We start from the raw sequence: 12,362 nt of genomic DNA on the forward strand, positions 1-12,362 counted from the left end.
TATATATTTGTTTTCCTTTTCTCTCAATAGTATTGTTCACTATAATATTTGTTTTTTGCACATATTTATTTACTTGTTGGGTGATGGCGCCACTTCACATATTTGAATGCTATTAATGCAGGCTCATGTAGCCAATTATGTGAGCAGCTGTAAGGCGAAACGCCCAGTTTTCTTAGATCGAGCGCAGAAGTCCCCGAAGAAGATTATTAAAGATTGTCACAAATCTAGAATATTCAAGCGGAGCATTTGATGAAGACATTCATAAGCAGAGATGGTCAATAAAACCACATGTCAGAATGATGAGTTGATACAAAGATATAGGTAGTGGAATTTGAATGCGGATGTAGGCTTTTCCTGTTAAAGGCAGCTTTGACCTGGCCTCCTCTGGGTCTTTATTGGTCCTGCAATGTGATGGGTATCTTCAGTACTCAATAAGGAGACTCTGGAGGTAGGAAGTGGCAGGGTCAAGTTGGACATTTACAGAAACAAATTGAAACTTGCATACAGTGCAGCTACTTCTTTTTGGATCTACTAAGCATTTTGGAATATGATTTTTTTTTTTTTTCATTACGGTAACCTCTGTTTATGCAATTTTTGTGAAATGCTCCTTGTGAGTTGCCCAGATGTCATACTATCTGCAAACAAAACTCCAGGTGTCCTCCCTGAAGTCATAGTAGTAGATTTTACCCATCTAAAATGAGCTCTTCAGTTATTATGAGGGATCCCGCACACTCCTAGGTGTATTTTCAATTTATTCTACAGGTGGTGGACAAAATAATGTGAATCCCGGTATTATAAGGCTCAATTGTATTTGTCTAGGTTACAAAGAAAAAAAATGGTAAGATTCTAATTGTCTGTTTTTTCTTTGTCCGTTTTATGTCAGCATAGTACAAGTGTTCAGTAAAATGAGTGACGTGTCATACTTTCAAAATGGATGGAAAACTAAATTGAATGTTAGCATTTGTTTCAGTGCTTGTATAGACGTAGCCTACATCATGTAATTAAACCTTGTAATACTGGTGCTCACAATATTTTGTCCTCCTCCTGTATATGGACAATGGCACTCTAGGTGCTGGAACAAATAAAGGATGGGGAAAACCCTAAATTCTCAGATGGAAAGGATCAGAGTTGTAAAGTGTCAATGTTCAGGTATCTGCATGTATATATAAAAAAAAAAAGTAAAGATACAAAATGTAATTGAAAATTGTAACGGTGACTGACTCCACGGTATTTTTTATATTTTTCTGCTCTTTTTAAGGTTTTGCCATAGGAATGCCAGTCTGTGAATTTGACATGGTGAAGGATCCAGAGGTTCAAGATTTTAGGAAAAATATCCTAAATGTTTGTAAAGATGCCGTTGAACTTCGTGATGCAAATGGCCCCATTAGCAGAGCACTTTACGTTTACCCACCTAATGTAGAATCTTCCTCAGAGCTTCCCAAGCACATAGAAAGCAAACTAGACAAAGGTAAACATGGAATGTTGTGTCCACAGTCTGATGTGGTATTTGTGTATATGCACATATTTGTTAATGCACAGAATTTATGTTGCTGAACTTTTTTCCTTCTGTCCTATGTTATGGCAATAAAAGGTTTAACCATTTCACTGCCTGAGCCTTTTTTTTTTTTTCTTTTTAAATCCTTTAGACTTTTTGTTAAAATGTAAATTGTTTTGTTTGTGAACATGTAGACGTGATCAAGCAGCTTTACATCCACCCAAATCATATCTACTACAAAGCATACAGTGCAGTGAAAAAGTATACACAAACTCCTAGCTGCTAGATGGGCCGGAGTCCGTTTTACAGGTTGACTCTGCCTTAAAGTCCATGTCCACCTTTGTAAGTGATTAGTATTTATTGTGATAATGTAGGTGCAGTGATCATGTGTGTACATTTTCATGACTCGCATTGCAGGCTTTCTTCATTTTTGTTTAATGTTTTATTAGGCCTGAAGCCTAAAAATTCAAAATTTTCTCCTGACACCGCGGTCCTATTGTAAAGCAATGCCCCCCCTCCCTGTGATTCTCTGTAACACGGTCACTAAACACCAGCTCTGCCTTCACCCACAATATACTGTCCTGGGGGGGTTGTTTGCCACTATGAATACTAGCTTAGTTGTAACTTCAACAGAAGGCTTGCAAAGCACAGAGACAGCCATCTTTGTCAGCCAAAGGACTAATGGTTCTTCAACATAAGGACGCTGAAAAAATTGTTCTCCATGTGCCCTGCCCACAACATACAACAGCTTTGGTGTGTGTTGTTGAGGAAATATGCAGACATGGTGCATTTTTAGGCAAAGCACAAAAATAATGTGTTAAAACAACATAGGTTATATATATATTAATACGTTTTTTATATATATCTATAGATAGATATATATAATTTAGTGTGTGTGATCCTTGATGTGGCCTGTACATTAAAAAAAAGAGCACCTGTGTAACACAAAATACATGTCACCGCATGCGTTTTCTGTGTATTTATGTGCATTGTGCTGTGAACAAACTCAAAGGTTGAGTAACATTGTGTATAATTGGAATGATTCTTATTGACCATTCTTTTCCACAGGGCAAATCATTGTAGTGATTTGGGTCATTGTGTCTCCCAACAATGAGAAACAGAAGTACTCTTTGAAGATTAACCATGACTGTGTACCAGAACATGTAATAGCAGAAGCAATAAGGAAAAAGACGAGAAGTATGTTACTGTCCACTGAACAGCTAAAGCTTTGTGTCCTTGAATACCAGGGAAAGTATATACTAAAAGTATGTGGCTGTGATGAATACTTGCTGGAAAAGTATCCACTAAGTCAATATAAGGTAAGAAAGACCTTGTAAAATGTATAATGTACTAGTAAAGAAAACCGGACTTTTTTTTTATATATATTATCTTAACTTGGTCTTGACTTTGCATTGGCAGAGATTGTGGCATGATTTGTAGGTTAGGTACAGCTATGTAGAAGTCCTGATATGTATGAGAGTCATGACATTGCAGCAGATGACCATGGAAGACATGTACAAGATTTGCCATTCATCTCTGAAAACACAGCACACATGAGCAGCAATAAGTCTGTGCTAAATCCAGTAAAAAATAATTATTAGCCTTTATTAGACAAGGAAGTGTTGGAGCCTCTGTAAAGTTTTAATTGCCATCTGAGCCCCTGTTGGGGAGATTTCCCCCTCCGTTCCTGTCCAGATGAGAAGTGATAGGAAGCAGCTACCAAGAGAATGCAGACAAAAACATTTTAGTAGAAATAGTTGGTACTTCTGAAAATTGGTTTTTTTATTGGTGTTTGTGCCTTTTCTGTCCAGATGATGCCCACAGCCACCCATTTCTAATACCAGCACTACAAGAAGTGAGGAAAAATCTCCCCAGACAGAAATAAAACTTCCGACACCAATTTGAACTATTACTAAATTTTTCCTTTAATGCAGAACTTGCTTGAAAGATGCAAGGTTCATTGATTTTCTAGCCCCTCCACCCCCAAATGAAAAGAACGCCAATTTAAACATTGGAAGCGAAAAAGGAAAAAGAGAACCTCACCTAACACCCCAGCCATCGCATGACGTCCGGATTGTGTCCGGACCAGAACCGTGCGCTCCTGCACCCAAAATGTATCCCTATGCGTTTTATGGGCTACAGTTCTCACGTGCGCAGTCTGTTCTGGACAGAGAAAATGCTGCATGTCACATTTCGTGCGTTACTGGACAAACGCGGCGAAAATGCACTGTAGCTAACATACAGACAGCCCCACTCCTTTTTTTTTTTTTTTTTCAGTAACGCATAGCACTGCGTCTGCAGATCTGGACCGGAAAATCGTGTGAACAAGCCCTCACTCCTTTCACCTAGGTGAGGGTGACATCACTCGGCTTTCTCTGCAGGGTCTCAGTAAAGCTGGGGATCCCAACTCCTGTGAGAATGTATTTCTGTACTCCAACTTTTATTCTTGCCACACAGTGTACTATCATTGTTTTTACACCTAAATTCGTTTGTTCAGATACGTGATTTAAAAACAAATCCCCATGTTCACAGGAATCCTGATCAGTATTCACCAATAAACCGTATGGATGACTGATATAACAAGATCATGTCTGCGTTAGTCTAATTATGTGTAGAAGTACAAGCACTCTCATGTGACCCTTCTAAATTGAAACCATATAGTCTACATGCTCAGGTAGTAGGATTTTATTTGTGGAGGTAATTGGATGAATGGTGGTTCTGTGATTATAGAACAGTGCATATCCCCCCAATCAGTTTTTTTTAATTATAATTAGAAGAACCGATTAAATTCTAATATATTGCAGCTGCAGGTTACAGGACATCCATGCCTTTTAGGTTTCTGATTAATTGCTGCATGGCTGGGTTCACTGGTACAGAAATGGAAGAACAAAAAAAGGAAGAGATTTTGTAATCGGATCATTGACCTCTGAATGGGGGACAGGCTCTGCATTTTATTTTCTGGCAGCCATCGTTTCTGTCACAGTAGCCATAATGACTTCATACTCTTTAAAGCAGCGCTAAAGTATATTATTTTCTAATGCAAGGTAAAAATTGTGCATGCATGTGCATCTGTATTACGTTTTGCATTATCCATATTTTATATAGTCTACATGCCACACTGCTAGGGTTAAATGCTCGTTAAGTTTAGGGGTAGAAGAATAGGCTGCAATACACATCTTAATCCTCGCTCCGGCAGGTTTTGGCCTCTCACCTCTTATCTTAGATATTCTGGGTCATGTGTGTAAGAGTGCGACTGCTGGCCTGGCACACCTGAGGGAAGCCTGCCGGAGCGAGGAATAAGTTAAGTATTCGCAGGGGTGCTCCACTGCAAGGGTGTTTTTTCTGTAATTCCCAAAGTTAAGCTTTAAACGATTTACAAAGATTTTTGTGCTTGCTCATTGTCTTTGTTTTTTTAACTGTACTTTCCATGAGCCTTACAATCTAACTTAAAGCCTTTCTCTGGAAACAAAAAACCTCCCTTGCAATAGGGCCACATCCGCACTGCAAGAGTTAACTGCTTGTTTTTATCTAGGGGGGACTTTGTACAGCCGATTTTATGTCCTGATCCCCACTCCCACCACTCTCCATTCTAGCTGTGGAAGGTCCCTGGGTGTTCTCACGTCTAAAGCTGAACTATGCGCCCTGCATTAGATGTGATGGCATCAGTGGGCCCCTGACTGCCAGAGTGGAGGGGAGTAGAGGCTGCAGGTGCCAGTCTTGGAGCCAGTGGGAGCGGCGATCAGATCATTAAAACTGGAAGGGGAGGTGGTTGTGGGGGTTTTTTTTGTTTATCTGGAGTTGGGCTTTAAGGATAACATAGTTTATGTGTTTACAGTTTTGTTGACCACAAACATATTTGTTAAATGTCATTCATATGTTTCAGTATATAAGAAGCTGCATAATGCTTGGCCGGATGCCTAATTTAATGTTAATGGCAAAAGACAGCTTGTATAACCAGATTCCAGTTGACACCTTTACAATGCCATCTTACTCGAGACGAATTTCAACAGCAACACCATACATGAACGGAGAAGCCTCTGCTAAATCATTGTGGGCCATCAACAGCAATCTCCGAATAAAAATTCTCTGCGCGACATATGTCAATGTGAACATTAGAGATATTGACAAGGTACACTTGTATATATATAATGGAGTTTACTTGTTTGTCTTTTTGTATTTTTTAAAGTGTTTGTAAACCTCATCTGCTTTTGCTTTAGATCTATGTCCGAACTGGTCTATTTCATGGAGCTGAGCCATTGTGTGACAACGTCAACACTCTGAGGGTTCCCTGTTCAAATCCCAGGTGATTTATTCAATTATACTTTGGCCTATCTTATGTTTTTGTTTTTTTTGTGTTTTAACATCATGGTTTTTTTTCCATGCTCTGTTGATTGTGGTAATTTCATAGTACTTGTGGGTAACTATAATCAGTGTTGATATATATAAGCTTTGCTAATAGTGGGGGGGGGGTCGTTTTTTTTTGATGAAGCAGGCTTTTGGTTGTAGTTATGTACATCAAGAAAACATTTTTTTTTATTGTGAGCGATTGTGTTTATGAAAATATCAATTTATTCCACTTTGTGGCTATTTGCCTGGTACATTGCTGACTTGTACACACAATAACCAGACTAGGAATCACTTGTGTGTAAAATTAAAAAAAATTCTACTTTTGTTGCTAGGGAAATATTTTAAAAGTTGCACAATGGTCATCGTTATTATTTATCTGGTCACTTCAGCAAATGTTTAGTGTCACTGTGTTAATACAGTTGTACATAATTACGTTTTTGGAGTGGCATTTTGCTCCATTGTTCATGGTTGTTACAAGCATTAATGGTTACTGAATCTTTGGCCTTTTATACAGTGAGCCTGTGTAATTCCCATTAGAAATACGATCTAGGCGAGGGACTTGAATCCGTATGCTGTGGTGACTCATTAAGTTCTAGTTCCAGACCATTTTTTTTTTTATTTGTTTTGGAGTGAGGAAGAGTTGAAACATTTTTGTCATGTTTTTATTTCTGTTTGTGATCCCATTGGGGAGATGTTCCTTCACATTCTATCCATGTGATACCAGTACTAGAAAAAAGGGATGGGGGGGCGAGGAAGCAGTTGTCACCCGGACAGGGAGGCCACAGATACCAATAAAAAGCATTGCCAAAAGTTGTAACCTGTCCCAACTCTACTAAACATGTGAATGTTTGTATCCCTATTGGAGAGGACAGGGAAGTGAGGGAAAAATCTATCCAATAGTTTCACAAAAACTTGTAAAAAAAAAACCTGACAAGGTTCCTAATTTCCTTGCTACATCCAGAACATATTAAAACATTTTTACTGAAGCTGGGCTGTAACCAAATTTTGTTGCAGGAAATGAATACCAGATCTATCTTGTACCACTTGTAAAAAAACGTGAAAGCATACGTTACCAGAAATGTAAAATGGCCGATGCATTGAAAACCCTCACAGTTTCAATGTTCTACACCAGATCTTTTTCAAAAGAATCTTATGAAAAACACAAAAGCGATGCTGGGAGTGGAGACTGTGTGATACTGAAAGTGGAGGGAGTGTATCTTTACAGTATGTACTGGTTACAATATGTAACCAAACAAGGAAACAAATCTATGTTACACTAACCAGGAGAGTATGAAAGATTGGATACACTTAAATCTTTGAAGGAATGGGTTGTGCCCCAAAAGTGGATCGCGACCCCGTGTTCAGTGGGTCACCACATGCCTTCCATTTTTCTAGGCGAGAGGCTCCTCAGCCTCCCCCTAGCGCAGCACTGTCAGTTCTCGCACCGAGCAGCCATTCAAAATATGCTGCCCTGTGCAGAGTGTCAGCTTGAGGTGGGGTGGGATGGGGCTATGGCCACGAGGTAGCTCTAAGTGTATTGTTTACAGCTCCCTCACGTGCCCTGTAGAGGTGCCTGGACGGGAGTTGCATCACATTCTGGTTCCCAGCACCTCTACATGACACGCAATGAACATGTAGATGGAGCTCAGTCACATCACAGCAGCCCACACTGGACCCCGGGCTGAGGATCCACTCCAGTTCTCGTAAGATACTGAGACTGGTGGATCTTAAAAAAAATAAAACATTTAAAAAATGTTTGCTGTCTGTCTGGTTTTTGAGGGCTTGTTCACACTAGTACAGTGCATTAATCGCACACTCCTGCTTACCTACTGTGCATTCTGGCGTGGGAGGTGTTTTGCATTGCCATTCATTTGAATGGCACCCCAAACGCACCTCCCACCCACAGTTTGAATGCCCGCACTACAACGCATTGTAGCGCAATGCTGTGCATTCCAGTGTGTTCCGATTTGGGTCACGACTTAATGACAAAGACAAATGTGGGTCCTGACGTTACACAGGTTGAGAACCACTGCTCGAATGCATTGGCGGAGACACAGAAGTTAGCTCCCCATGTTCCTATATCTAGTCTTTTAGAGACATCAGAATTTTGGAATTTTGAGGTGTGTGTGTGTGTGTGTGTGCATTTTGACAACATTGTCATTTTAATTAGAGGTGTCCTTGGGTGCGGTAAAGGAATGATTTATTAAATTAAATGTACATTTAAAGGTTTCAAGAATAAAGATTATTTATTTTTCCTATGAACTGAGTGACTGGTCTATAATGTGACTTCTGTAGTGGTCCTATCTTTTATAGGACCAAAGCTTTTGTGGTTCATTCTGCACTTGTGCACTACTGTGGGCTCTGCACGTAGATCAGTTCACTGTCTCCTGTTCTGCTCAGCCACCCTATAATTCTGTGGGACACGATTGGTCTTCATATTGCCCTCAGTGACTTGGTATTATCCCTTGCTGTCTTTTAAGGGCCATGTGAATACTCTGTGGGACTGTTTCACTTGCAAGCTTATCATGGTGGATTATAGGTGCAATTGAGGCAGTCATGTGGGACCTGTCGGCTTATGATCAGCTAACCGCTCAGGGGTGGTCTGCAGCATACTGCCTAAGGCCAGGTCCATACCTAGGCGGCACAGTTTTTGTGCGTTTGTACGCATGTGGTTTGCGCATTGTGCATATTGTGATGTGCGTTTGTACAGGCGTACATGAAGATGCATGTTTTGACTGGCAGCTTATTAAACATTGCTGTCAATGGAGGAATGCGCAAAAACGTGCACGAAAATGTGCAACATGCTTCTGCCGCGCGTTTTTGGACGTTTCCATTAAAGTATATTGGGCAAAAACGCGTTTTCCTGCTGGCGGTTTTCTGTTCAGGTGTGAGCAGAGGCCATTGAAAATCATGGGATTTCTTGTGTTGGGTATTTAAAAGCACTTTTCCAACTGCTCAGAAACGACTAGTCAACGAAGGATGGGTTCAGGCGTGTTCGCAGCTCCACGTGCCGAGCCCGCAGCGCCAATCACAGGCACTGAGACATTTCCTGATCTCTGCAGCTGCGGACCGAGAAAATGTCTCAGTACCTGTGATTGGCGCTGCCCTGGGCCTTGTTTCCTCCCCAGTGGATTCTTCCTTTTCACCTTAACCAGGAAATTGTTCAACCAACCCTGCTCCTACACATCTGAGGGAGATTTTTCCTCTATTGTCTGGATGTGATACACGCTGTTTGAGTTTATCGCTCAGCTACAGCTCCTTTTCCACAGTCCAACTCTGTTGCTCCTAAAGGTCCCCGTAGGGGGCAGCCTGCTTCTCATTCCGCTATCGCTAGACTGGTTCAACAGCTCATTATTCATGCTTATTACCTCCAAATCAGGGTTCACCTTTTCGATCAAAGCGCACTTCATTGGATCTGTTTGTACTCCATGGGCTTTACAGCATAAGGCATCTGTTTTTTTCCGATTTGCATGGTTGCCTCCTTCTGTTTACACGTTCGGTAAGTTTTTACCAGATGGATGTCGAGTCCTTAGCTGATGCCAGCTTCGGTCATAAGGTTCTTCAGATGTCTCTAGGCTCTATTGAACCCCCTCTGTTAACCGGTTAGTTTTTGTGGGCCTGCTAGCCTTTTCTTAACTGCATCACCCACTGCATTAGTTGGACTACTTTTGGCCTTCCCTATTTGCCAATGTCTAATCTAAAGGCAGCAGCATAACCCTAGGATCTTGAATGCTTCACCTTTGTCCCATAATGTACTTCAAGAAAAGGATTTTACAGGTAACAAATATCCTACTTTTTCTATACCAGGCTGGGAGATTATATTAGAGGTGGTAACCACTCTGCAGAGGTTATGTAGTGCAGCAGTCTGTGTTTTGTATTCTGCAAATGTATGCTACAAAACCTTTTTGTTGCAGTATAAAAAGATGCACTAACATTTTACTTGAACATGATTTCTTTTCAGGTGGAATGAGTGGCTTCCATATGACATGTACATCCCTGATCTGCCCCGAGCAGCTCGCCTCTGTTTGTCCATTTGTTCTGTGAAGGGTAGAAAGGGTGCCAAAGAGGTAAGTCGTTTTAAAGTATGCTATGATTTGCCATGCAAAAGGCTACATACATTTACCTATAGTTAATATGGCTGACCTTTACAAAGTAAGCCTCTACTTCTCTTACAACAAATGAATTGTGTGAAACTGTAACTCCAGTATTTCTGTATCCAAATTCATATTATGCTTATAACAACAAGTCCTTTTGTAAAACAAAAATAGAGGCGGTTGCCTAGCTTTGCTTTTAGTGCCCTTGCCCAATGTTGCTCACTCATTTAAAGAAGAATTCTGGGAACTTAAAAAAAAAAAAAAAACTTACCTTTCCAATGGGGCTACTGCTGCACTGGCCATTTGGTCTAGGGAGCTAAAATAAAGCAGATATACTCGCCTGATCCTCTCTTCGGATGGGCTTTTAGACCAGTTGCTCCAGCGTCTTTTCCCCTGGGCTCCGGTGGTCTAAGGTCCAATGATGTCGTACGCAGGTCCATTGACTTGAAGTAGATGTGAGGACACTGAGCGACATTCCATAGCCGTAGCAGAGGTTGGGGGGGCAGGTGATCACTGACCACTGTGGAACCGAGGATCAGGTGAGTATATCTGCTCTATTTTAGCCCCCTTGACAAAACAAGCAGCCCCACTGCAAGGGTAAGGTGTTTTTTGTTTTTGGTTTTTTTTTTTATAATTTCCCGGAGTTCTTTCATTTTTAAAGCTTTCCCCACAAAACAGGCTTTGCATCCACAACTGGCCACATTTCTGTGAAAGAGTCTTCCCTGGCAGTTCTACATGCCTTTAATGGGCCCTACCATTAGGATACTGCAGTCTTTCCTATCCTAGTTTTTTTTACTTTTTGGTTTGTGAGCAGAAGGTACAATAGTGATTAAAGCACAGGACTTGCTATAAAAGGAGGTAACAACTCTTCTACCTGTGTCGTCTTGGAGTCTTGTTAGGAAACCCCTTCAAGGGCTGAAGATGTCTGAAAAAGAACTGTGATATGCAAACTCTCTAATATGTTTCAATGCATTGTTTTTGTAGGAACACTGTCCGTTGGCCTGGGGCAATATAAACTTGTTTGATTATACAGACACACTCGTTTCTGGGAAAATGGCCTTGAACTTGTGGCCAGTGCCTCATGGACTTGAAGACCTACTAAACCCTATTGGTGTTACAGGGTCCAACCCAAACAAGGTAAAATAATGCTGGTGTGCTACATTTAAAGTGATGCTGACCATAGGAAGTATATGATCACTATCATGGAATGGTAAATATCCAATGATGTACATGTAAGGTTAGTTTAATTACTTTGTGAAGACAGGTTGACTTTAAATGGGTAATTGCTTGGCAGTATTTTGCAGTACTTTTACTTTACATTTGCGTCTTGTTGATTTTCAGGAAACGCCTTGCTTAGAGCTTGAATTGGACTGTTTCAGTAGCCCAGTAAAATTCCCTGATATGCCAACGATAGAAGATCATGCAAATAAAGTTTTGGAAAGAGAAATGGGCTACAATTACAGCCATTCCGGACTGGTAATTATGGGATTTTGTTTTCGTAACTATGTGTTAAGGTTGATATAAAAGTTTAATGTCACATTCAATAAAAAGATATATCTGTCTTTTTCAAATGTCAGAGCAGAGGACCTGGAAGGCCGGTATTATTTAATAAAGCTATTTTTGAGGCATGGTCATTAAGTGGCAAATGCACATGTGCAGGGTACTGGAAGCTGAGGGATTCATGTAAATAAGCAATAGAATTGGCACTGAACAGTTATAGTACATACGTAGAGCACTTAGTGCTGAGGGGTTAATTTGCATGTACAGGGTGCTGCGGGGTCTCTGCCATATTTACGTTTTGTTAACATTTCAAAACAAGCAAGTGGGAAGGTGTCATTTAGTGGTCATAGTGATACCGCCTCTACATTGTAAAGTGCAGTGCAAACTGTTGGCGCTATATAAATCATGTCAAATAATACATGGATGACTTCCAGCTGCATTAGCTGCAGGTTCGGGTAGGCAGGCAAACTGTCCAAATCTAAGCATTGTGTTCAGCAAACTGTGAGCAGACTGGGTGCGGGTGGAACTTGTGGTCAACCCAAATACAAAGCACATCCCTTATTGTGGGCTTGGGTTATTCCGCGATGTACAACAGTTTTTGTTGCCAGTGTCCATGTTTCATATAGGTGGCAGAATAACCAGACAGTCAAATAATTTGTGTCCCTCAATTAACGAGAAAGGAAAAATAATCTGGTTGTTTGGTGATCTCTATTTTCTTTGTTTTTGCAGTCTAGTAGAATAGCAAGAGATAATGAAGTCCGAGAGAGTGATAAAGAGCAGCTCAAAGCCATTTCTGCCCGGGACCCTCTCTCTGAAATTACTGAGCAAGAAAAAGAGTTTCTTTGGACCCACAGGTACTACTCATGTGCCCTTATTTTCTTTACAAGTCTACAAGTTCTCAGTTTTGAGCAATCCCCACCAGCCCT

At 40.7% G+C, this 12,362-nt stretch overlaps 1 protein-coding gene across 2 annotated transcripts in view; it reads left to right on the forward strand.

The window, feature by feature from the left end:
• The window catches only part of PIK3CA (phosphatidylinositol-4,5-bisphosphate 3-kinase catalytic subunit alpha), a 55,191-nt gene that overhangs the window by 23,040 nt on the left and 19,789 nt on the right, over nucleotides 1-12,362 (forward strand). For both annotated transcript variants that reach the window (XM_018554906.1, XM_018554905.1), the window contains 8 exons: nucleotides 1,259-1,468; nucleotides 2,564-2,814; nucleotides 5,379-5,624; nucleotides 5,713-5,798; nucleotides 9,804-9,909; nucleotides 10,921-11,073; nucleotides 11,278-11,412; nucleotides 12,166-12,290. In XM_018554906.1, coding sequence (XP_018410408.1) covers nucleotides 1,259-1,468; nucleotides 2,564-2,814; nucleotides 5,379-5,624; nucleotides 5,713-5,798; nucleotides 9,804-9,909; nucleotides 10,921-11,073; nucleotides 11,278-11,412; nucleotides 12,166-12,290 — 1,312 coding nt within the window. The remainder of the gene's footprint in view (nucleotides 1-1,258; nucleotides 1,469-2,563; nucleotides 2,815-5,378; nucleotides 5,625-5,712; nucleotides 5,799-9,803; nucleotides 9,910-10,920; nucleotides 11,074-11,277; nucleotides 11,413-12,165; nucleotides 12,291-12,362) is intronic.

This window comes from Nanorana parkeri, unplaced genomic scaffold, assembly GCF_000935625.1.
Source record: "Nanorana parkeri isolate BGI_ZX_2015 unplaced genomic scaffold, ASM93562v1 scaffold177, whole genome shotgun sequence".
NCBI classification, from domain to species: domain Eukaryota; kingdom Metazoa; phylum Chordata; class Amphibia; order Anura; family Dicroglossidae; genus Nanorana; species Nanorana parkeri.